At 40.1% G+C, this 27496-nt stretch overlaps 1 protein-coding gene across 1 annotated transcript in view; it reads left to right on the top strand.

The window, feature by feature from the left end:
- IMPG1 (interphotoreceptor matrix proteoglycan 1) overlaps positions 1-27496 on the top strand; it is an 89668-nt gene that overhangs the window by 5207 nt on the left and 56965 nt on the right. The window contains exons 2-6 of the mRNA XM_034767018.1: positions 13659-13877; positions 17867-18033; positions 18271-18299; positions 22896-22963; positions 25345-25439. Coding sequence (XP_034622909.1) covers positions 13659-13877; positions 17867-18033; positions 18271-18299; positions 22896-22963; positions 25345-25439 — 578 coding nt within the window. The remainder of the gene's footprint in view (positions 1-13658; positions 13878-17866; positions 18034-18270; positions 18300-22895; positions 22964-25344; positions 25440-27496) is intronic.

Here is a 27496-nt window from a genome sequence, read left to right on the forward strand (position 1 = left end):
CCCTAGGTGGGGAGGCTAGGTCAGCTACTCAGAGTGACCTCTACAGTGAAGGGTTCCACCACAATTATGGGACAGACAGTGCCAGATCTAAACACCATATTGAGAATCACCAAAGAGCACTCCTACATTTTCACAAAATTGCTAAGTGCTTATACCTAATGCAGTTGAGGTACCCATTTGTGCTTCACAGACTTTAATGTATTAGGGAAGTACTGTTATCCCCACTTTACCAAAAGGGAACTGAGGCACAGAGAGAATAAGTGATTTACCCAAGGTCACGCTGAAAGGCTGTGGCAGAGCGAAGAACTGAATGTAAGACTCCATGTCCCAATCTATCACCCTAAACTCTGCACCATCCTTCCTTTCTCTTAGAAAGGCTATGTCAAGAACCTTAAAGTGGAACAAAATGTAGTGAGGTTTGTTGTGGTTCTTAGCTCCTGTAGAAGTTCACTGCAGATTCATGGACTGAGAAAGCTCTATTTCCTGCACAGGTAAGCTTTACCTTTGCAGTGGACAGTTCCATTTGCCTAAGGACTGGTATCCTTATCCCAGAGCTTTAGGTGATCTTTTAGACACCATGGCTTCAGACTCCTAAAAGTGCTTTCTTCTGCCAACCAGCATAACCATCATCTTACTTCAGCTTCAACCAGCTGCTCTCTTCACCCATTAGTTGATCTTCCCCAACCAATGAACTACCTTGGCGGTGCTTGTACATATCAAAGGATAGATAAAGTTGGATGTCATCTGCAAATTGGTGGCATTTGACCCCATGTTGTCTCACAGTTCTCCTAGTGGCTGCATGTACATGCTGAATAGCATTGAATAGAGCAGTGGTTCTCAACCAGGAGTACATGTACCCTTTGGGGTTCTCAGGGGTCTTCCAGGGGGTACTCATCTGATCTAAATATTTGCCTAGTTTTACAACAAGCTACATAAAAAGCAATAGCAAAGTCAGTACAAACTAAAACTTCATAGTGATTTGTTTATACTTCTCTGTATACTACACACTGAAATGTAAGAACAATATTTATATTCCAATTCGTTCATTTTATAATTGTATGGTAAAAATGAGAAAGTAAGCAATTTTCAGTAATAGTGTGCTGTGACAGTTGTGTGTTTTTATGTCTGATTTTGTAAGTTTTTAAGTGAGGTGTAACTTGGGGGTACACAAGACAAATCAGACTCTTGAAAGGGGTACAGTTGTCTGTAAAGGTCAAGAGCCACTGGTATGGAGAATTGATACTAAAAGCACTCTTTAAATGAGGAGCCTAATGGAAGAGGTGGAGTGTCTCTTCACTGCCCTTTGGGTGCATCCCTCAGGGAAGGACTTGAATCATTATAGAGCATTCGCTAGGACCCTTGCCACCTCTCTCAGGTGGGGCAGCAGCATCCTCAGGGTCAACAGTATCAAATCCTGCAGAGAGGTCCAGGAGAATGAGAATGGATGTCTGTCCTCTATCCACTAACATCAGGAAATCATCCACCAATGACAATAATGCTGTTTCTGGCCCATGTCCTGACCTGAAACCAGATTGTGCTGGATCCTGGGTATTGGCTTCAGCTAGATGAGCTCATAGGAAGCCTTTGGCTAGTTTCTCTAAGAACTCGCTCAGGAATGGAAGGTTTTATACTGGGCAGGGCTTGAATAGATTTGCTGCACCCAGGATGCATTTCTTCAGTGCTGGTTGCACTTAGTTGAAGGAGGAAGGGAAGATTCCTTTCCTAAATGAGGCATTGGTTATTTCTGTCAGGAAAGACCCACTAACTCATGATTCTCTTTTACCAGGCAGGAAGGGCAGGGTCCAGATTCACTGGTCTTAAGTCAAGATTTCTTCAACGTGACCAATACTTCCTGTAGAGTGAATGTGTGAACTCGGACTGAAGATGAGATGTTTCAGAGTAGCAGCCGTGTTAGTCTGTATCCGCAAAAAGAAGAACAGGAGTACTTGTGGCACCTTAGAGACTAAAAAATTTATTAGAGCATAAGCTTTCGTGGACTACAGCCCACTTCTTCGGATGCATATAGAAGGGAACATATATTGAGGAGATGTTTGTTGGTCAGTGTATAGGCTTGGATCTGTGCAACAAGAGGAACCTTCCCAAACGTGTGATCTTTTACAGCAAAGTAGGAGGATTGTTCTTCACTGAGCATGATGCTGCGTAGACTTGGCTGTCAACTGTAGACAGTCAGTGTTAATGAAGTAGTTTTCCACCCTGACTAGCTCCTTAGGTTGGGATTTGGCAGGTGCTATGGATTCTGAGAAGAAGGTTCTCTTGACCTGTTATACACCCTCAGAATAGGCTTGGAGAAATTCTGTTTCAGTCTGTCTGCTTCAGCGTTTGTTTTCGGTGATTGGTGTTTGAGTTTCCATCTCTCCCACTCTTCATCTGGTTTAGGATGTCAGAAAACCAAGGACATCTGTGTGGGCAAGCAAGGAGAACAAAAATTTGGGAAGGGGAGCAGTATGTCAGTGGTCAAGTTCCTTAGGGATACTCAGTTAAGGAAAAGTTGCCCTTACTTAGTTCACTATCCCTTTGCTTATCCATTTTAAAGCCATTGCTTAAAAAAAAACAACAACAAAAAAAACCTGTGTTTTGCAAATGATTTTTTTTCTAATCAAGAGCTTTATGACTGTCATTTTGTAAACTTCATATTTGGAAATAAATCATCAAAAACTCTTCTATTGTTTTATTTTAATACATGTTCTTGACTCTCAGGATTTTTCTTTACTAATTATGAAATTGGATCAGTCATTCATTCATACAAGGAAAATGGCCTCAGCAGTACATTGTCTCATTTGAATATTGTATTACAGTAAGACAATTCCTCCAGATTTTGATGGGAATTTTGCCTAAGTAAATAATGAAAGCCACCCAATCATCCTATGGAGCAGCTAGAGATGACAGACCAAAACTACAGCTTTCCTGGGTTCTCAAGTACAGAAATCTCATGGATTCTGAAACATTCTAAAGATTGTGGCTCCATACTGTACTCCCTTAACCCAAAAGAGGCTGGATAGCCATCTGTCTTGGATGGTTTAGACCAGTGGTTCTCAAACTGTGGGTCGGAACTGCAAAGCGGGTCACAACTGCACTTTAATGGGGTCACCAGGGCTGTCTTAGACTTGGTGCAGTCTGGGGCTGAAGCCTGAGCCCCACCGCCCAGGGCTGAAGCCCAAGGGCTTCAACCCTGGGTGGTGGGGCTCAAGTTACAGGCCCCCTGCATGTGGCTGAAGCCTTGGCATTTGGTTTTGGCCTCCCGGCCTGGGGCAGTGAGGCTTGGGCTTTGGTCCCCTCACCCAGGGTGATGGGGCTCAGGCTTCGGTCCCTCCTCCTGGATTATGTAGTAATTTTTGTTGTCAGAAGGGGACTGCGGTGCAATGAAGTTTGAGAACCCCTGGTTTAGACACAACAAATCCTACATCTTGGGCAAGGTGTTGGATCTCTTCTAAACCTATGGTTCTATGATTCTATGATAAGATTTATTGGGCCATGATCTCTGTGTTAGCTACTGCCCCCCAACCTGCTTAGAGTGTTTTGTATTTTGGGGGGAGGGGAAAATTGGTGAGGGAAGTTGAGACAGGATCAAAATTATCTACCATGAGGCAATCACTGCAGGTTTGTGGAAATACCCTGTAGCAAACAGTGGCCATTCTCCAGCGCAGGGTTAGATTAAAGCATATGTACTATAGGTCTGTGCCCATGGTCCCAGATCCTGGAATCTGGTGATTACTTCAGACTCTCACTTTAAATTTTTTTTTAAAGGTCAGTTTTTATCCCTCATGTTTCTCAGCAAAAGTTTGGAAATGTGACCCAAGTGTAGCCAATATAGGTTATCTGAGTGAGTTAGCAGACAGTCCAAAACAATAGCAACAAGAAGCATAAACAGCACCATACATTTCACTCTGGGAGCCCTGCCAATAGACCCAAGCAAAATACTGTGTTTTTGTGGGCTCAGTCCATCAGCCAGAGCAAATAAACACCCCCCCAAATGCTGTGATAAAGGACTGGGAGACCCCTTCTGACACACCTTTTGTTACCAGTTTCCCAAAAGGAGGAGACCGGTGCTGTCACTCCTAAGGGAAAGAAGAAGATCCATGCTGGGTAGATGAGGGGGACCCTGACACTCAAGGCCGGCCCACAACATTTTGGCACCTGAGGCGGAGAGCTCAAATGACGCCCCCGCCCCTTGCTTGGGCCAAAAACTTTGAAAGGTCTCAATTCTGCTTTCTTCCTGTTCTGCTGCTCTCATGGTACTGCTCTACTACCTACCCCAATAAAGGAGAATTAACAACTTAAAATGCCTTGTTCAAAAATGTTAAGTAATTCTTAACTTTTAAATGCCTGAACAGCAAATTTAACTTTCCTTGTCTGCATAGTAAACACTGGCATTTTTATCTGTTTGAATAATTAAAGTGGTGCTTTCCATGCCTTCTTGGTTGCAAAGATTTGAACTGCTTCCTGAAGGTCCACAGTCTGGACCAGCTCGTGTTCTATTGAGATGGTTGCAAGGCCGACCAGCCTCTCCTGTGTCATTGTGGAGCATAGATGTGTTTTTATTAATTTCAACTTGAAGAAATTGCGTTCTCCACTGGCAACTGTTACAGGAAGTATTAGAAATATGCGCAAAAAGCATTTGGAAAGAGGGTGGTCATCTTATTTGTGCACATATATTCCAGAAGAGCCTTTGGAGTTGATCCTGCTGAAAGGGCTTTCAGTTTATCACCTAAATCACTCGCATCAATATCACGCATGTCATCATGTGTCAGCACTGTCTCTAGTGCCCAGCATTGCTGGTGCAGGCCTTCTTCAGGTATAGTGAAGAGCTTGGGAATATCATACAACATCCCAAATAAACTGCTGTGTTCCTTGAGCTGCATGAAACATTCTTCAACTGACTGTATTGCACAATCTAGCGCCTGGTTAAAGAATTCAACTTTGAATTGTTGTTTGGGGTCTCTTATGGGATTATCCCGTGCCTCGTAATCAAAATGTCTTCTTCTTCGGTGACTCTTGTATTCTTGAATGGGTGAGAAAATAGCTTCAGTGTGAAGTTCCTCTGCCAACTTCTGTGCACTCTTCAGAACATTTTGAAATCCCTCGTCTGATTGGTAAGATGAGGTATGACTTTGCTTTCATTTATTTCAAACAGTATGTCATGCCACAACACTAAGCCACACAGAAATTTGAAGTTATGTATGTTCCTGGTGATTCCATTTCTCTCTGCCACTGTTCTCCCAAGAACAGTTCCTGTCATAGCATTATCCTCCATAATGGCAACTATGGCATCATCTATCTTCCCAATTTGGTGTTTGATAGGCTTTATGGCCTCCACTCAACTGTCCCATTATGTGGCACTCAGTGGATTCAGTGTCGGAGAGGACGTTCTCAGATGTTGCTTCAAAATTTGCCATCGATGAGTTGATGCAGAGAAAAATACATAGATACTTTGAATTACATTAAAAAATTCAGCAGCATCACTAGAAGCTGTTGATGCATCACTGACCACCAAGTTCAATGAATGAGAACTGCATGGGACAAAAAAAGCTTGAGGGTTTATCTCTCAGATCCGTGTCTACACTCCTGTTTTTGACTCTCATGTTGGCACCATTATCATAGCCCTGACCTCTCATGTCAGCTATCGCAATTCCCATATCTTCCAGCTTTTTAAGAAGTACATTTGTCATACCAGCTCCTGTAGTATCTTCAATGGCAATAAATTCTAGAAAATGCTCTCTGACAGTCAGCATTGCAGGGACATTTTCACTAGGTTCTGTTGTTGTTACAAAACTAAAGTAATTTGTTCCATATGGCTGATATCAGGTGTGCAGTCCAGAATAACAGAGTAATATCTTGCTGACTTCAGATCTGCCACAATCTTCTGTTTGACTTTTGGCACCTTAAAGACTAACAGATTTATTTGGGCATAAGCTTTCGTGAGTAAAAACCTCACTTCTTCGGAAGCACAAGCTCCGCATTTGTTTCCAGACCTAATTCAAGATATTCGTTTTGATACATAAACAACAAGGANTTTTTACTCACGAAAGCTTATGCCCAAATAAATCTGTTAGTCTTTAAGGTGCCACCAGACTCCTTGTTGTTTTTGTAGATACAGACTAACACGGCTACCCCCTGATACTTGATGTTTGACTTTTGTTGCCAGTAACTGCATGATCTTATTTTGAATTGTTTTTCCAAGGTAGTGGTGTGTGTACATTTCTTGGATGGTGACTCTTCTTAGATGCTCCTGGAGTACAGCATCAAACCCAGCTATCAGCTCCATAATTTTAAGGAAGTTTCCATTGTTTGGCACATACAGCTGATCTGAAGTGCCATGCAGTGCTAGGTTTTGGGTAGCAAGCATTCTCACAATGGCAATGAGCCTTTTCAGAACAGTTTGCCAGTAAAGAGACTCTGATGCAATCTTCTCTTGATGCTGATCATCTAGGGGGGCCTTTAACCTTAGTCTCATCTCAAGCTCTTTCCACCTATGGAATGCTCTCTGGTGATTTGCTGCCTTCTCATGGCACACCAGATTTCTAGCCAGATTTTTCTAGTCCTTTGTTCCTGTAGAACCCAATGTGGCTGGAACATTAGACTGGAAGAGTTTGTAACAAAAACAGTATGCAGCATTCTGAGTTTTTGAGTACATAAGCCATGGCCTCTCCACTTTGTCACCATTGGGGATTTCACGCCAGTAATGTGTTGGATGGAAACTTCTATTTTCATTGTCTTTGGGGAACATGAAGTTTTTCACTTGCTGTGGCCCATGCAGTACAAGGAAGTCCCTCAAGCTACTGCTCAAGTGGGTCCACAGTCCTGGATCATCTAGATTTAAGGAACTAAACTCAGGAGCAGCTGTTTCTGTGCCTCCACCACACTCTTCTCTGATCTGCACTTTTCTTCAGGAATGTGCATGGTTACATCCATTTGAGATGGAGATATGGATGCTGCAGTAGCTGCCAGGTCACCTGCACTCTGACTAACTGGAAGATCAGGCATCTCCTCACCACTCACGTCCTCACTGGGGCCGGAAAGCTCACAGTGAACATTTGTGTCTAGATATCTCAGGAGAGCTTCTTCCTGCTCAGATAGAAAAGCTTCCTTCGCTTTCTTTCTTTTTCTGAATACTGCCCCAGAGGGGGATTTTCTTCTTTCACTCATGACTGCTGTTCTGTGCCAGCTATAGTGGCTCTCGAGATTCAATTGAAGGAAAAAATAAGCAGGCTGGTAGCAGGGCCAGAGTGAGGGAAGATATCAGCATCTTAAGGGCCTAACTGGCTCCTGCTACTTCAGTTGACTGCCTGTTCTCCTCAAGTGGGTTCAGGGAAGCAGCAGGAAACAGGAAGCTCCCTGAGAAGCTGGTGTTAATCAGTCCAGGCTCCTGGGGGTGCTAGAGAAGTACATAAGAGGCTCCTCCTCCTCTCTCTCCTTGCAGCTCCTGCTGCTTTCTGTTATTCCCTCTCACCTTTTCTCCTGCCTGCCTGTTACATCTCTTGTGCACTCCTTCCTCCAGCACAGCACTCTGTCTCTGTGCATCTAGAGCAGAGAGAATACATATGCACCAGCAGCAGACACAGTTTTCTACACTCTGGGTCTTAATGGCACCCCCCCCCCAAGTTTGGCACCTGAGGCGGCCACCTCAGTTCACCTCATGGTAAGACGAGCCCTGCTGACACTGCTGCTCAGAGTGGGCGGCTGAGTTGCATGGGTAGGGACCTGCATTGCCTTAATTCTGGCCCTGTTCAGTCCTGTTGCTTGTCCCCCCATCAACCCCATCCCCATGGAACTGGGGTGGAGGGACTGCCATGGTATCAGGACACACTGAAGAGTGTGCTGCAGAGGCCCTGCCCACCACTGGCAGGTACCACCAGTTTTGGTTCGTGATTGCTCCCACTAATGAATGGGAATATGGTTCTGAATAAGAAGTCCAACACTTGTCCTTTTATTTGTACCAATTGCACCTTATATGCTCTACTGCTCATATGTTGGATTCTTTCTTCACTTTATACTAATCGATCACTTCTAGAGAGCTGCTGATATATTTTTAATTATATGTCATTATCCTTGCCTACATTTACAGATTTAAATATCAAATAGTATACTGTTTTACTTGCTGTACACTTAATTCTTGCTTTTGGGTGACCTAAACACATCGATAGGAAAGCTGCTGAAATAACCCAGTTGGTAATTTCTGGTCAGTTTCTTTGTTACCAGTTACAGTTTTCTTCCTTGAATGAGTCTTGGGTTTTATTTAGTAATTAATTTACTATGAAAGCAATATGCCTCATTTATCAATCAAGCCTTCCTCTCTACACTTGGAGAACATGCTCTTATATTACAGAGACTAACTTGCTTTTTTTTTTTTAATTGATTTCAAACTTTGGGTTGATTTCAGGCAATTCTTTTCTTTTCCTCCTGAATTATTCAAACTTTAACATTTTTGTCCTGATGACACCCTTTACTTTTCTATTCAAGCATTCACGATTTTGAAACTCTTCTCTTTGCATATAATCAACTTTCTGGCATCCAGTCAAACTAAATGTCATATTCTGAATTAACCCAGAAGCATAATGCAGTCATGTGGGTATATTTTGCAGACCTGAAAAAGAAAAAATGAGAACTAGGAGAAACAGGTAGTATTGGCAGTCAGAAATAAGGATATATATATATATATATATAAAAGGACATCCACTGTAATAACAGGAAAGGGACCAGGGATGCAACCTCCCTGCTCCTCTCTTTAGAAAAGAAAAAAATCCCACTGACCTACTCCATGAAGTTTTTAATTTTCTTTTTTTCTAGGAGTCCTGTTAAATAGCCACATACAGTACTCTCCTTTTACCAACCTGTAAATTAATAGAGCTGGTCGAGAAATTTTTGATAAAATATTATTTTGTCAGAAAATGCTGATTTGTTGAAACAAACTTTTTCACAGAAAAAGGTCAGTTTGACAAATTTCCCAACCCCAAAAATTTTTGGAAAAAAATCAAAATTACCAAAAGGTTTTGTTTCAACATTTTTGAAACAAAAGATTCTGATTTTCCTGTTCAGGACTAGTATAGTTTGAGAACCTGTGTTGTAAACAGGGCCAGCTCCAGCTTTTTTGCCACCCCAAGCTGCGAAGAAAAAGAAAAAAGAAAAGAAAAGAAAAGCCCGATTGAGTAGCGCGATCGAGCTGCCACCAAAGTGCTGCCGATGAGGAAGCGAGGCACTGAAGGACCCGCCGCCGAATGGACGCCGCAGACCCGGATGTGCCGCCCCAACAACGGACGGACTGCCGCCCGTTTCTATTGGCCGCCCCAGGCACCTGTTTCCTTCGCTGGTGTCTGGAGCCGGCCCTGGTTGTAAATGTCTGAGATCAGGACTGGGGGAACAGGGATTCCTGATTTTAATATCTGCAGTGAAACGAACTCCTGCCTTGGCCCTGGTAAAGCCACTTTGCCTGTCTTCCTCAATTATGCCATCTGGAAAACGCGGTGAATTATACCCATCTCCTTCATAGGGTAGTTAGTGAGGATTAGTTAGTTAAACATTTGTAAAGCACTACATAAACACCTAAAGTTTATTATTAAAAAGTCACCATACTGTGGCCGATGTCTGCTTTCCTGAACTAGAATTATCATGACGAAATAAAAACCATTTTCCATACATCTCCTGAAGGTAAAACTGGTACAAATGCCTTTGCCAATTAACAGGTCTAAACAAAAGGGCAAAAGAATTGTGCAGGGCAAATGTCTTATGTATACACACAACAGTGAAAAATACCCCTCCCAAAAAAATTATTTGCTTTAAATTAAAATAAATTCCCATATTCCTGGGATTCTTTGGGATGTGGTTTCTTCAAAAAGTGTTCTGGGTATTGGGCTTAATAAATACACTATATAAAATTGGATGATCCGCATCTAATCAGATATAAAGGGGGTGGGGGGGGGAAGAGATAGGGTAGACTACAGCCTATAGGCACATCACCACCTGGCAAAGGACTTATATATGTGTATATTTTTATTCAACAGGAGGAGACAAAGATGCACACAAAAACAAGCTGCATAATCCAATGACATATTCAAACATGGAAAATGTTTAAGCCATTTAAGATGCTTGTGCCCTTTGGTGAACATTTCTCAGGTGTATAATTGACAGTTTCCACTAAAGCAGAGGGAGGACAGGGGTCTAAATGAACATTTCTATCCACAGAGAGTTTGCTCTTCAATTAGCATTCTGGGAAACATTATGAAGAGACAGTGGGTTTTCTAAATCAAGGTTTATAGAGGTTTGACAAGACAGTGAGCTCACAAGTTCATATAGTAGGAGTCGTGTACAAAAAGGAATAGGTCACCTATGAGATGCAAATAGGGTGGCATTCATCCAGGTATGCACAGCCCATGCAAAGCTCTCTGCCCCATTCGGGTCCCACTGTGCCCCTGTATGTGGAAAAGGGAGATTGTGGCTGGAGTAGCTATAGCAGAGGAAGATTACTCCTGCCCTGAACACGCAAGCAGAGCATGGGCTATTGAAGGTGGGTCAGGAGGGTGAATACATGTAAGTACAATGTCCCTGATCCAGCAGCCTAAATCCCAATCTTAGCATAGGTGCCATGAGCTGCAGTCACTATTCTATCATAATAGTCTTGTAAATAGAATGGTTCTTAATTCAAGCTAATGCCACAGGGTCAAATCTTGGAGAAGCAAATCCTTCGTGAAAGCTCTTTGCTTCATACAAAAGCTATCATGGGCTTAGCAACAAAATCCTCAGTCCCAACTAGTCAGATGGCCTGTGCAGCTGGGCCATAACCATAAATACAGTATGTGGGGTGAAGCAGAAACCATAGCCTCCTGCTTTCTTCTCTGTGTGGGCTTTTGGCCTCATTCAGCATATTTCCTCCTTGCAGAGGAGCTTGCACAGACCTGCCTTGGAGATCTTACTGGGATGGAATCTTCCTGCATGAGATTTCCACTGCTGCTACTGCCACAGGTGGTGCATAGGATGCATCAGTATTTGGCCCATTATGGTTTCTGGTAGCCCTTGACAGTATTTGCATGGAGCAAAATCCTTTATGTTGTCTCACCTTTATAGATCATAACTGGGCACCATTAAAATATGACTGTTTATTATTGGTTTGCACCCTGAATATGGAAACATTACTTCATTCATAAGCTGTGGTGAATCCAAGGACACATAAAATATATCAGAAGCACTAATCTATCCCTCTCTGTCTTACCCCAGTCATTTCTTCAGAATATTTTCCATCTTTTTGCTCATTTGCGGTGGCACATGTCAGTAATACATTGATACAAATATTTACATGATAAGTGAACTGCAGTGATTTGATATGACAAATGTTATATAACTGTATCCTCATTTTCATATACCTTGCAGATGATTAGGCAGTTCTACTTAGGCAAGTCTAAAAGTTGCTGCCATGCAACCTGCAGTGTGATTTAAAAGGCAAAAACAATTGTGTATTGGCTTCACTTTGTAAATATCCAGCCACTGTATGGTACTCATTGTCACCAAATGGTCAATGCTTCACACACATACACACACACACAAGACTACTACTTATCACACATGTTAACTATAATTATTACTATAAACTGTAAAAACCAAGTTCCACAATTTCTACACATGGAGAATTTGATGCTGATTCAGATGTTAATTAAGAACTCAACAATAGCCATGTATATGAGGAAAGCCTCTTCCATCTCCAGATTTTCCATCCCTTTTTGTCCTATCCAGTGTTTCTGCTACTCATTTCCTATCCATTTCCTCCCCATTTTTCTGCAAGACTGTAATTCACTGAGTTCCAAATTGTCAAAGTGATGTTATCGTCCTTATTTTCTCTTTATCCGTCTAAAAACAACTGACATAATTTCAGTGGTGCTGGAACCAAAGTACTGGAAGGTGCTGCCGTACCTCCTGGTTTGAAATAGTATTAACAAATACCAAATACATGGTTTCCATCATGAGCACCCTGCCTAATTTGTATTATTTGTTTTAGGCAATTTCTTCAAATTCACAGGAAAATAGACTTGATTTGTTTTACTCTTAATTTTCCAATTGTCTTATTTTCTTGTAAATGTGTTCTCTTGGTTCATCACCTTTCTCCTCCATTTAGAAAGTTTGAACATTTTCTAAATGCAATTGTTGTTTGCAGCCAATTCATCAGCATCAAGGCTACATGCACATGATGTCACCCTCTTATTTTGTGCCTCAAAAAGTTTTCCAATTATCTACAGAATTCACCCCTTCCTTTTCAAGGCAGTTCTTTCAACTAACAATTTATTTTATTTACATTTATGACTAAAGCATATATCAGGCCCATGAAAATGCATCAAAGTATCCTTAAAAGTGCATTTTAACATCAACATTATAATTTATGCAGCATTAAAGAATAGAATCTAAACTACACTGATTGCTTCACCCAAGGGCTTCTTCATTATCTTCATCAAAAGGCTACTTTGTCAGCTCACTGAAATGTATAGCTTACACCTTATTTTTACTCTGTTAAACTTTTTAAAATCAAACTTGAACTGCTGTGCTGTGTGATAACATGTTGGGTGTAATGTAGAAATAGGACAAATATGTCCTGAAGAACTCTCATTCAGAATATAGAGGTATTTGCTAACCTGCAGATAAATTGAGGGTATTTTGTCACCCTGGAAGCATTGCCATTCCTTATAGATGTTATTCTCCATAATACAACACTGCGTTAATAATGACATGACTTTATGTTAACAGCTACAATTCACCACAAAGGCTCTTATCACCTCTATAGTGCCTTCCATCCAAGGATCTAAATGATTATGAAACCTTAAGTAAGTACAGCAAGCAATGTCCATCCTCGTTTTTTCATGAGGAAATTGAGACACACAGAAATTACGGGTCAAATTTGCGAAAGCACCTGAAGTGACTTTCAGTGAAACTTAGGTTCCTAAAGGCTAGATTTGTAAAGGTATTTAGGTGCCTAAAGGTGCCTACTGGGATTTTCAAAATAACTAGGCACTTAAATCAAGGTGAATTAGGCACCTAAATACCTTTAAAAATATGGCTTCACGTGCCTACATCACTTTTGGAAATGGGACTTAGGCTACTAAGTCACTTGGGGCCAGATCCTCAAAGCTATTCAGGCACCTAACTCCCATTGAGTTAAGCCCCTAACTACCTTTGTGGATCTGGGCCTTAGGTGCTTTAGAAAATTTTACCCTATGTGTTCTCAAGGTCACACAGTGAGCTAGTCAGAGTGGAGAATAGAAATCAGATATCCTGACTCCCAGTTTTATGATCTGATCACAGGACCGTACCCATATCAGCACAGTATATCAGCCTGTTTGTTGACATGTTCACAGTAATGTAGGTATTTGAGAACCCTAGTGTTTTATGCCTGCCTCTGGAAATTTCCATTACTTGCATCTGATGAAGTGGGCATTCACCCATGAAAGTTTATGCTCCAATACTTCTGTTAGTCTTAAAGGTGCCACAGGACCCTCTGTTGCTTTTTACAGATTCAGACTAACACGGCTACCCTTCTGATACCCTAGTGTTTGGTGTTTAAGATAACGTATTGAAAATAGACCAAAACCTATAGTACGTACAGAAAGCCTACATACTGCGTGTTTATTTATTTATGTCTCTCTTTATTATTTTACCCCTTACAGAAATCCCTAATAAAATAAATCGTAATGAAGCCAAACAGCTTGCAGACAAAACAGAAAGAACAACAAAGAGGTCCAGAGTGTCAACCATCAGAAGGATATTTGATATGGCGAAGCATCGAACAAAGAGGTCATCTATTTTCCCAACTGGTGTGAAAGTCTGTCCACAAGAATCAGTGAAGCAGATTTTAGCCAGCCATCAAGCTTATTATCGGTTAAGAGGTGAGATGATGATTGCACCACATATTCTCTTCTTGTGAATCTTTCCTTTAATTTAAGAAACGCAACAAGAGCCCTTTGGCACTTCGTTGTTCTCTAGTACTGGGCAGAAAACTTGGCACTTGGGGTAGGTCTATACTTACCTCCGGCGGTAAGCAATCGATCTTCTGGGATCGATTTATCGCATCTTGTCTAGACGCGATAAATCGATCCTGGAAGTGCTCACCGTTGACGCCAGTACTCCTGCTCCGCAAGAGGAGTACGCGGAGTTGATGGGGGAGCCTGCCTGCCACGTTTGGACCCGCGGTAAGTTTGAACTAAGGTACTTCGACTTCAGCTACGTTATTCACATAGCTGAAGTTGCGTATCTTAGTTCGAAGTGGGGGGTTAGTGTGGACCAGGCCTTACTCTTTTGTTAGACTGGTGAAAAGTTACCGGTATATCACAGTACAGTGGTGGCACAAGGTATGAGCAATTATCAAAATTATAATGCAGTGATGTAAACAAGAGATACTAAGTTGCTATCATAACCTCCAAAGAACTTACAATGTGTTCTTGTTTAGCCAATGATAAAAACCAAATAATGGGTGCACTAACCTGTGGAGAAAGGCCACCTTTTAAAAAGACACAGCAGATGCCACAGGTTTAATCCCTCCTTCCACCACTGCTCACAAGTGCTCCTCTCCTCACTCCCTCCAGCACAGTACAAATGCTAGAAACACTAGTCTGGTCATAAACACTTAAACTGCAGTAGAACCTCGTTTATCTGAGCCTCCAGTCCATTATCTAGCTCTTCACATTACCCAAACCACCAGCCACCCAAGGCTGACAGTGGTGGGGCTCAGGCGGTCAGCCCAGGGCAGATGGGGCTGCGGCTGTCAGCCCCGCCTGGGACTGATAGCCCGGTCCCCCCCAACTTAAAATAAGAGATGGATATTGGCCTTTGATAGTGTCCAAAATGTTCTAGGTACTCTCCAAACACAGAGCTAGACACAGTTTTTGCCCTGGAGAATTTACAGTTTTAAAAACCATTTTGTCACTATAAATAGCCATTCTGCCATTTATGTATTTTCTAGCTAAAATAAATGCAAGTGATTTGTAAGCACTATTTTCCTGCTGGAGCAGAACTGTGTGTATGCAAATAACACAACCACCTCTGAAGACCTTGGTTCAAATCTTAATCCCAAATGTACTTTGTTGTAGACTACAAATTAAACCGGGTTGAGTGGTTTTAGCTTAGTTGTTCATATTGAACATTTATCCACATAACATAATGAACACACTAAGAGCCTGATCCAAAGTTCATTGAAGTAAATGGAGAGATTCCCATCCAGTTCCATGGGCTTTGAATCACACAGTAAAAATAAAGAGAGGGGTGGGGCGGGGTTTACAAATGATCTGCAAATAGAAAAAAAAAAGGTTCCTCTTCAGAAAATGTAGGTCCTCCAATGAAGGAGCACGGGAACAACCAGGTATGACTTAAGGGACCAACCACATAGTGTGAATGGTAAATAATGAATGCTCATTAGTAAACTACTCATTCAGGGCCAGATTCTGTCACCCCTAACTCTCAATAAGTAATACATTAATCCGCAGGTGCTGCTCAGAAAAAAAGGTACTATTCAATGTGAGTAAAATGTGGCAGAACATAGCTCCAAATGATTGCAAATAAGGAACAAATCAGTCAAAAGGACAACCTGCACAATGGCAATTCATGGACAGAAAAAAAGACTAATTTAATTAGGTAAATTATTCACTGTTAATGTGACCATCTCTAGTCAGAGGAGAGGCTCAGCGCTGGGAGGGCAGATGTTTCACAACTTATTATTGAGGTGTATTGGCACAGCAGTGAGAGCATGTTTGCACAGTGCATGCCTATACTGGCTTTGAGAATAGCCATTTTTATCACTGACTATTAATTTTAGAGACCCTGAGGTTTTAGATACTGTAGGTAATTCTCACCTGCAGTTACTGAAATTATCAAATATTAAAAGTGAAAGCTCCATCTTACAGTTATAATATATTCAAAAATAGCTCTGGAATTGCTGAAGGATACAGCTTTTAAATTGAAGAGAAGTTCTGTGCTAAGAGTATGCTACATTTTGAAAATGTTTGAATTCATTTTCCTCTGAAGGGCAGACTTGAAATATAGATTTTAAGTAGTGTGAGCTTTCATTCTGTGTGAGCACCATCTTTTCACAAAGCCAAAAATTTAGCTGGATTTGGTGACACTGAAAGTAATGAACAATGGATTCATCCAACAAATAATGAATGAAGCAATCATCCCGAAACAGGGAGGGAGGAAGTTCAGAGAAAGAAAAATAACAGTGCAATAGCCACTGTGTTCATAAATCTCAGAACTATTTTGTATTTCAAGCAACATTAGAGATGATATATAATGTTTAAGATATGTGATCCTTTAAATATTAATTGCCACATCAGTCACATAACAAAGATAGATGCTCTCAGACCAGAGTATGTATTACCAGAATCAGTTGTAAGTTTAATGGGACACTTTGCAAAGTGAGAGATGCCTGATCTCTGTAACCCATGCAGAACATTTTGGGCAAGAGGACGGGCTGGCATCTGTGCAGGGATTGGGGCACTTGTCAATGGAGTTGAGGTGCCAGTAGCTAATAAGGGTGTGGATCAGGTGATTATCTTTGTGGATCCATGAACAGTTGGGCCCCCAACTTCATCTTACAAGATAGAAGAATACAATCAAAAGTTGTAAGTGTTTGCTGGGTAGAAATGCTAACAGAATGGGACCCTGTTCCATCACACACTTATATGTTCCATATCTTCTTCTGTATTTTGGGGCACTTTCAAAATCTTTTCACCAGACCTTCACCCACAGTTCATTCAAATCACCTCTAAAAACTCACTTCTGTAGCATTACCTAAAAAAGTCATGCCCAGAAATTAAACCAATAAAATGTATGTCTGAGTAACCTTGCTGTCATATTCGTATAACCCATCTGCTTCCTCCTCTTTCCCTGGTGCATGTTATGATCCTCAGTTGTCCACCATTTAATATGCAAACTCCTTGGGGCAGGGACCTTACTTCTATGTGTTGCTTGTGAAGTGCAGAGCAGACTTGTGGATACTATAAAATAAATAAAAATGTGTGGAACCAGCCCCAAATATAAACTAGTTTATAAAATATTACAATTAAATGTCATGGCTTTCTTGTATAAGGAGAGAGTAAATAGTCTAGATAAATAGATGCACGTCTTCTGCTGAATATCAGGTTGGTGGGGGGAGAGACACCTCACACCATAGCATTAATTGCTAGAGACAGTTAAGAGGATCCATCCATCACTGAGTCTGTATTTTTTTTATTGGCATACAGCAACACTACGCTGAGGTGCTTAAACTCAAATGCAGCAGGCTGGGTTTAGGGGTTTACCACATCTCCAAAGCACATAATAATAAATCAGATTATATACCTATTCTAAAACACACTAATACATGTGCATTACATTTTACCTTGTATCACACTATATAATTGCCTTACTAATTTTTGTAACCAATCCCTGTACAGATCCTGAACTGTCCACAAGCTGCAAAATATATTAATAAGCAAAGTTTCAGCTGCAAGCTTATCACACACTACTCTTCTTACTATTTCTTTATCTACTAACTACATGTTATTTACAAGGCCACTTGTAAATTTATGCTTTCTCCATTGTTAATATGTTTCCTTATGTCTGTTTTCTTTCATTGTTCATGCAAGGCGTACATGTTGTAGCAAGAAAGTGCTTGCTAGCACTCAAAGGATCAGTCCTTCAGTGTGAAGACAAATAAATGTCAACTCAAATAAACATGAAAACGGCAAAAAAAAAAATCTTCTGTTTAAAAGCACTGAATGAAAACAAAAAATCCAAAATGCAACAGAAAATTAGCTCTTGCTTTAAGAGTATGTGGAAGTTGGCCTGGAAGTTTTCTGTATGGTTTAGTACATCCATCCCTGACCCTGCTCTGCTTCTTCAGTCTGCCAGGAAGCTGTATGGGAAGCCTTTCGGATCTTTCTGGATCGGATTCCTGATACAAATGAATATCAGAACTGGGTCAATGCCTGCCAGCGAGAAACCTTCTGCATATTTGACATTGGCAAAAACTTCAGCAACTCCCAGGAACATCTGGAGATAATCCAACGGGTAAGAACGATTGAACTTTCTTTAAAAATGTTAAGATTTCCCAGATTCCACCCGTTAAATGTCATGCATAAGGGTAAGGGATAACATAGACAAGGGAGGGTGCACTGCAAAAAATCAACATTCACTGGGTGAAAAAAAGTGGTGTTAACAATAAAGTAAACAGAAGGACTAACAGGTTTCTCGTGTTTGACTGAATACACCCACTAGTAAAAACTTTTTTTTTTAATCTTTTTGCAGCGAGTAAAACATAGACCCTTCCAGGAAAGGTAAGTAAAGCAAAAGTAGAGTACTCACCAGTTGATGCTACTGCCTTTTTTGAAAAAGGTATGTGCAGATTTATGTGGGTGTGAGAGAGTGCATGGATGGACAGAACCCTGGTGTGCACTGTGTGTAGTATATGTGAGACAGCTATGTGTACTGTACAATAATAGACCCCCATATAATTAAGGCTGTGCAAAAGGCTTAGCTAATACCTGTTCACTTTGCAACATCATGAAAAATTCTCCTAGTTTAGTGTGACCACGAGGTTCAGTCGAGACCAAAGCCTCTGCTAGAATAGGTGTCATGAGAGAGTATGACTAACACACATACATACCACAAAATTCTCTGCAATACCTTAATGGTAAATAAAAAGAAGACAAAGAAAAGGAGAAATCATTGGTGTGGGAAAAAGTCAGGTATTCCATGATTGTAGGGGTTCCAATCACTTTTGATGCATTCTACAAGAAAGTGCAAATCCTGTGCTCTAATTTAAAAAATTAAGCTTCCCCATAATGAAGATATGCTTATCTCAGGGTTAACGCATGTTCAGCTATCCTGTAAATCCTACCATGCAGAAAATTGTCTCTACGTAGGCATTAAGGACTTGTCTACACTGGGAAATTTACGGAAATAGCTATTTCAGAATAATAGTGCCTTTTTCAGATTTAGCTTAATCCTCTTCTAGAATAGCTATTTTGGTAAATTCCCAATGGTAGACAAGCCCTAAATATAGCAGTTGGAGAAACATAGTCCCATCCCCATCCCAATGATCTCAGTTAAATGGGTCATCATTTCGGACCATCTGCAGACCAACTTTATTAAGCACAAGTGTTTGCTTTGATTTTCTTTTTAATTAACCACACACACACACACACAGAAATTAAAATGTAAAAACTATATTAAAGGAACACCATCGACTTAAAGTAAATTTATTTTTTGAAACTGACAAGCGATTTTTCATGCTAAACCTATTCAAATCCCCCTGCCAATCTTAGAGATTTTCAATAATCAAATTTTCCTATTTTTAAAAAGTTTTTCTCTTCCTATTGCTATGTGAAAGATGCAGATAAACAACATGATGGCAATGATTAATTAACTTATTATATGAAAAGTGCAGTTAAATGCAAAGGAAAGCAAACTGGAAAATGTTTCTTCTTGAATCACTTTAAAATTATTGTATCCTTATGATGTCATTTGTAACAATAGAAGTAATATTTTTAAATTACGGTTCTCCCTTTAACATGGCATTGAAGTTATGCAGTCATTGCCTTTTAAATTCAAACCAGGATATGTAAAACCTAAGATTCTAACACAGCAACAGTAACTCAGTCATGTTGAATATATGTAGCATTTTCCATTTCTATTTTTCTGAGTTCATGTGTAGTTTAATATATTACTTGTTGTCATAAAAATATATTGCATAAAATATAAAAGATATACATAGCTGGTGAGTTCACATTGCTGTTGGAATCTTAAGCTTTGCAATTTTTATTTTTTTGTGATTTTAACTGTTCAACTGTTTAATTTTTCACTAATGTTATTTGCGGTCTCTGTGTAGATTTCCAGACCACGTATGTGCTGTATACATATGAACATGCCTCGGGTGAAATCCTGGTCACATTGAAGTCAATGGCAAAATTCATATTGACTTCAAATGGGGCCAAGATTTTACTCCTTGTGTATGCATATTCTTTATGAAGGGTATATATTTTAGTAGAGATACATACACACACACAATAAATGTATGTAAAAGAAATGGCATGTTTCAATAAGATTTATTCCAAAAGTGGCTTTTTTTAGTTTAAGAAGCAATTTAAATTATTGTTTTGCATACTTCAGTGAGTTGAAGCTCTTTCTGCCAGGATACAAAATTGTTCATAGTTCACTAGAAGCCACAGAAAGAAGATGTATTACGCTATATTCTGAAAAGATAACCTCCACCCCAGCTTCTTTCCATGCAGCTTAAAAATACGTTGGTAGATTATTACAGTCCTAAGAGTTGTAATGATAGATGCTTGGCAGACAACAAACCATCCCCAAAAGTCGATGGGATAAACTCCTAGAAAATTATGTATGGTGCATGAATACTAAAAAACATGTAGAAAAATGAGGAAAGGGTCGAACCTTGCTTAAAACTCCTCAGTACAAACTTAGAAATGTATATGTCAATTTCAGGCATATCACTACTATTGTGTATAATTTATTTATTTATAATATTTATTCATATTGAAAAACTCCAGGTACCCAATTCTCTGCTTCACTATAACAGTTTTAATCCACTGAAATTCCATTAAAGTTAATGGACTTACAGTCACATAACACCAGTATAACAAATTAGAAGTTCAGGTCCTGTGTTAAGAGAACATCAGGACTACAGGGTAAAACCCTCAAAAGGCTGAAAATGACAAAATTAAAATTGCATGCTTAATTCTGCCCCCTTGTACGTAAATATTATGGTACAGTCTTAATTATGTAATTATCTGTTTGTCAAATTACTATAATATAATTTCATACAATTGTTTGTACAACTCTAGATAATCATGGGTAGCAACTTGTAATATTTTTCATTGTTATGAACTACATTGTTATCATTGTCACAATGTCCTTAGCGACTTTGATTTGGCTATTCTGAGTTTTCTGCTTTCTTAGGTATGTATTTTAATAATTTAAGGCCTGATTAAATTCCCATTAACATCACTCCAAAGTGGAGTCTTCAGTCAGCAGCCATTCAGTACACAAGGGCTGAAGTGGCTAATTATGAAGCTAATTTCCAATGCTCCCACGCACAGAACTACTTTCCTTATATGCAGTTCAGAGAATGAGGCAGATAACAATAAGTTATTTGTATTTTAACTGAACAATTTTAGCTGAAAATGTAGGTGGCCATGGCTCTATGCTATTAAACTTATTCTTTACTACTGAATCGTTTGGCGGAATGATTTCATATACCTTTTATGGACTCTGCCAAGCACAGATATGAATCACATTCATATCTAAAAATATATGGTATTATATTCAGTTCCCACCATACACGATATTCAGAGAATGAGGAAAAGGATCCACTGACTACCTGCTCTAAATGTTTCACGGTATAGCTAAGTTACTAAGTTAGCTATTTGTGCATGTGCAGCATCACCTGCCTTGGCTGCATATACTAAGAGCTTAGTGTTGTCATCATTAACAAAATACTTTGCATATGCAATGTATTTTCACTCACTCAGATCAATTTTCACCTGAACACTCCACCCATAGGCATTTCCTCAGTAAAAACTATTTTCCCTCAATTTGGTGTATTCAATAGTGTTGTGACATGACATCACAGCCACCATCCTTCTAGCCAAGGGGGATTGGACATATCGCTAGCATAGGATGTCATACTTCTTTTTTAGTTAAAAGAGTACCAGAAATTCAAAGCATATGTGAGGCATTTACTCCTCTTTCCAGTCTAATTATAGCTAGCTTGGGGAAAGAGACTACTATTGAATAGATGTCCAGTTTGGTAGTGCAAAAAACTGCCTCCATGTCACCAGAAATTATTTTAAATAACAATAATGTAAGATAGACCATTGGTAAAAAGCAATAACTATAATCCAGCTGACAGAGCTAGATTCAGTCAGGACCTTGTGCTCATAAGCTCTGGTCAGGCACAGATCTGGTGCGCCATCGAGGTGCCATTCCTGTGTTTGAAGAAAAGATGGGGCCAGAGCTGCAAAATTCAAATCTGGATCTGAATCTAAACTTTCTCAAAGTTTTGAGATATCTGGTTTTAGGCCTATGGTAGACAGGCCTATGATGTCTGGATCCAGATCTGAATCCAAACTTTCCTATAATTTAGCAAAGTTTTGATCATGAGATTTGGTTTAAGATCTAGTTTAAAGGGAATCAATGACAGCCATCTGGCTGCCAGTGATCTGACAACTGATTCTCACTAACCCCCCTCCCCTTCTTAATTAGCCATGAAAAAAATAAGAGGCATAGTATAGTAGAGTCCAGTGGCTCCAAGATTAAAAGATGAGACTTCTAAAGACATGCTCGGACCAGGCTTCATGTCATGACCAGCAAGGGAGAAAATATTTGGTTTAGAAAATATTCACACAGAGAGAGTTATTGTCTTGGTGCCCAATCGAATTCTTGACTTAAGTCAAAGGCAAAACTTTCATTGACTTCAGTCAGCAAAGAAACAGGCCCTAAACAGCTATTGTATGTATAATCTAACTATGCACTATTATCCCATTTTACAAGGCCCACTCTCTCTATGATTATTCATAGAATTAATGAAATTACACAAGCAAGCTCATGTCCGGTGTGGTATTCAGATCACAACATGGTATATGCATATATCGCATAATAGTTTCTCAGTGAAAGAAGGTATCTTATGCTGAAAAAAGGACAAATATAAGTTCTAGAAGTTCCCAAATAAAAAAGCAATTGATGGCTCCACTGCTTTTTTTAGAAAGCTGGAATCAAAATATTACATTAAAAATAACTTCCTTCATTTAAAACTGTTTTTAATGTAGAAGCAAAAATTTCATTTATTCCTGCTGATAATGACACCACATTCATGCCGCCCATTAAATCATTCCTTTCTGTTTGATTAATAGGAAAGATGAAATATCTATGGAGAAGACAGGTGGCAAAAAGCTTGAGGACATTTCTTCCCTTTCTACAGGTAAAATTGAAACTGCTCGCCCATGAGCACAAAATTGTTAGAAACAATTACTGTTGGAATTTAAAGGCTGTAATTTGGTGACAGCAACAAAGGTAAAAATGTTCAGTTAGGTACAACCCCCCCAAAAAAAAGGTTTTTAGCAAAATGATCTATACCGAGTACATTAGGATTTCTGTGTAGCGTACCTTGACATTCAGACAAAAAAAACTATTACTCTAACTTGGTTTTTCCCATTGTTTTCGATTCCGAGGGTGCAATTTAACAAACTTAACCTTTTCTAGTTTGATTTGCAGCCAATAAGATGTCACAGTACTAATTTTGTTTCACTTATAAAATAATGTTTGGAGTTTGAGCTGTTGCATTTTGTTAGCCATAATCAGCAGATTAGGATATACCAATATAATTCTTCATTTTCAAGTGGTTAGCCAGAAAGTCATACTGATCTCAGCATATTAATTCAAGCTTTTATTTAAAAAGTGTGGCAAGAAAGAATATTAGCAGGTGCAATGTGTAAGCCTTGAAAAGTAGTTTTGTTTAAATTTTGGTAAAATATTGAAATTAAAACTGTAAATATTAGCAGCTTAGTGCAGTAAGTGATCAATCAATATATTTTCTTTATTGATTTATGTATTCTAGAAACTTCTTAAAAGTGACTTCAACCAAAGTGTTTCTAATATTACAAATGAATTTGCTTCTAATGAGAAAATTCAAGTTTTCCCCCCAAAGCCTCTTGTTACTTTAAATTGACTCCTAAAAAAGATATTAGTCTGTCATATGGAGCACCCTCCAGCAACATGCTGCAGCAGAATAAGTGTGCTGCCTCAGTTTCCCTCCTTCAGACGCCCCAGTAACTCCACACCAGGTGCTCTCTGCCTCAATAACACCCCTGCTCTAAAAACTGTGTAATATAGTCCATAACAAAAGACCCAAAACAGTCCATTCATCACCCCCAGTGCATGTAGTCCATAAAATTCCACCACGTTGTCCTTTGACACCCCCTATTTTCACACACACACACACACACACACACACACACACACACACACACATCACATCACACTCCAGCATCTTCTGCCACACCTGGGCCCTTTGTGGGTCTTCACTTGTCCTTCTCCCAGGACAACCACCCCCACCCTTCCAGCTGGAGTGCAAGCCTGCTCTTCCCAGCAGAACTGCCTCTCTTCTGGCAGTTCATCCTCACTATCCACCACTTCCCCTGTTCCATTAACCCCTCAGATCTCAGACAGACCAAGAGGTCTTCCACTGTTCCCCTAACTCCAGCTCTCCAGCGAGGAGACATCAGCAGACACTGCTCCCTTGCCTTAAGCTATCTTTGGCCTTCAGCTTCAGCTCTCTGGCATACAAGTGAGCATGCAACTCTGCTGCTTCCTGGCCTTCAGCCAGAACTGGCTCCAAGCACCAGCCCCTAGCAAACTGGTGCTTGGAGCTGCACATGGAAGGGGGCGACACGTCCGGCTCTTCCGCGGCAATTTGGCAGCGGGTCCCTCACTCCCTCTCGGGGGGAAGGACCTGCCGCCGAATTGCCGCCGAAGAAACGGCAGCAGTAGAGTCGCGGCAGAAGTGCCGCAGATCGCGACTTTTTTTTTTTTTTTTTTTGACCGCTTGGGGTGGCAAAAACCCTGGAGCCGGTCCTGCCTTCAGCCCTCTCCAGCCCTCTGGCCCTGTCTTATGAAGGTTAGAAAGCAAATTGCTCTACTGCCTTTGGCCCTCCCCCAGGAACAATCTACTACTTCCTTCAGGGACCTTCTACATTCTCCTTGTTCTTGGAAAGTTCTCACCTCCCGATCTCTCTCCCCTCTAGGGCCCACGTGCCCCCTTTTATGCCAGTTGGGGGCAGCTTACCAAACACAGGTGCACTGGATTCTTCCCTCTTAAAAAGCCAGTGTCACCCTGTGATACAGTCATAGAAACAAAGATTGCAACTGCAAAATCAAAAATATACATTAATTTACCATGTAGTAAGGACATTTAGCAGAATGTGTATTGTATGTCATTATATATGTATCTCCAAGTCCTCTGCTGTCCCTTGCCTTAAGCCCTCTTTGGCCCTCAGCTTCAGCTGTCTGGCTTAGTAGTTTGCAGAGTTAAATTCAGAGTTAAACTCTGCTTACAGTTACTCATTCAACCCTATTGACTTTTATGATATTAATGAAAGGCCATATTTTATACACAGGAAAAGGACTTTCAGTCCTGCCTTAATTCATTTCCACACTTCAACTTCTCCACACACACACACACACACGAAATTAGGAAGTGCATTTTCTGTCATTTGATAGCTAAGCAACAGAGAAAGGTGACTTATTTTTGCCATTTTGCTAATGAATGTTCCTTTCTCACTTCCTTTTTATTTTAAACCCCAGCAGGTGCCCCTAACGTATCTCCGCCTCCATATGCATCAGCTCCTAATGGCACACTACGCAACGAAATGGTCAATGACACAAAGACTCCTGTGAAGGTGAGGACAGTCTAATATCCTATTTACTATTGATTGACCTCTCTTCTTTAAACTAACATGGCAAATAAATAAATAAATAAATGTTGTTTACAGAACTCTGCAGTTCAAAGCCACTAGTGCTTTTTTCTATTCACTTCAATTAAGATTCAAGGGTTTTATTAGCCTCTCTTCTATACACTAATCATGAATAATGGTTTCTGCTCATGAGTGTGGAAAATATACAGACATTATAATAGTCTTTGAAGCATAGTTCTCCCTCTTTTTCTTTGAATCAAGGATTTTAGGCCTAATTACACAATTTTGTAATCCCACTGTTTTATGTAAAAGCAGTGAAAATTCACACTCTGAGCTCTGTACTGCACAGTGGAACAGACAAGAGTATCGCCACTCCATCTGGCCTTTCTACCTTCTTGGCAACCAAGTGTGACACAGAAATCTTCCCCAACATCTCTCCAGAGCAAACAGGCAAAGGGCTTCAGAGGTTCGGGGATGCAAAAAGTCCCCCGTTTCTGAGAAAAATACCTCTATACACCACTGGAAAAAAACTGTGACTGGCTTTTCAAAACTCATCTGCATAGGCTTTTCATTCTACTTATGCAGTGAAATCAGGGAAATTGCAACTGATTGTTTCTTTTCTATCCCCACTCCCAATAACATTTAATTCACCGGGGAAAAGCAGACAAAAAAGTTTTAATTCATTTAGGGCCAGCTTTTTAAAGATAGTTAGGTGCCTTGTTAAAGTGAAGCTCCTAAGTACCTTTAAAAATCTGGCCCTTAACTCTTTATTATCTGGGGAGGGGAAAGAGCTGGGCAAAAGTCATTTGTTTCTAGTAATCCAGAGCCTCAAGTACACTTCAAAATAAATTAACTTTTCCATGTTGTAGGCTCTCTCTCCATTCTCCCAAGTCCTTGGTAGTAGCCCCCTCATGAAACTGCCTCCAAGAGCAACGGTAGTAGGTGATAAAAAATTATGTATTCTTTGGTTCTGCACTTGTAGAAGGACACAGAATCATCCACCTCCCTTTCTGACAAGCCATTAAAACTACAGACTTTTGTATGGATACAGCATATGTTAATCTAAAACTGAAGCATCTTGACGAATAATTGCACAACACCACCGCACGTGCTGTGCCACTGCAGAATATGCTGGCACAGACATACTTATCTTGGTTTTACTTATCCTTGATTGTATGTAAAGTGCTCCTTTTGTCTCTTTCTCCTCTGTCGTTATCATAATAGAGCAAATCTCTTATTCTGCTTGTTCCTGGCAGCTACCAAAACCCAGGTGCTCAGTTCTGGGACAACTCTCTCCAGCAGCCCAATGCCAACCTAGTTGACAGTGGAAAAAGAAAACCCACCTGTTTGTGGGACTAAGGCAGATCAGCCTGCAGTTCTTTTGGGTCATATCTCTTTTGATTTATATACTTCCTGTAATATCCTCTTGTACACAAGGCAAAAGCCTTTTCAGCCTTGCACAAGGGCTGGAATGTCCTTGAGCAGTATAAAAAAGGTAGCATTTTTTAAGCATTAACAATATGTTCCATACTGTACAAGACAAAGACGATGGCAAGATGGTCCTTGCTCCACGTTTCTTACATTTTTAACAGGCAGATATAGAAAACCTACTGGGAAACAGAGAAGACAGTACTATTTTACAGCATTTATTTTCAAATACAATTGGTTTGGCAATGGAATATTGTACTGATATGGGTCAGTGTTACTGATTACCACAGGAGTCTTGAAGAAGGATTTGAAACAGAAGAAGGTTGGAATCTTTTCACTGACCTTGGAGATGACTGTATTCCAAAGGTATCCAGGAGCAACAGCTATAATACCAAGTTGTAAATTAACAATTTGAACAATTTACCAAGGGAGATGGTGGATTCTCCATTACTTTAAATCTTTAAAGTTTGAGGATGCAGTTTTTAAAAGCACATAAGTCCATTGACCTGCATGCTCCAATTCAGGCACAAGTTAGTAGGCTTGATATAGGAATTACAAGGTGAAATTCTATGGCCTGTGTTATGCAGGTCAGACTAGGTGATCATAATGGACTC

This window comes from Trachemys scripta, chromosome 3, assembly GCF_013100865.1.
Source record: "Trachemys scripta elegans isolate TJP31775 chromosome 3, CAS_Tse_1.0, whole genome shotgun sequence".
Classification (NCBI taxonomy): Eukaryota; Metazoa; Chordata; order Testudines; family Emydidae; genus Trachemys; species Trachemys scripta.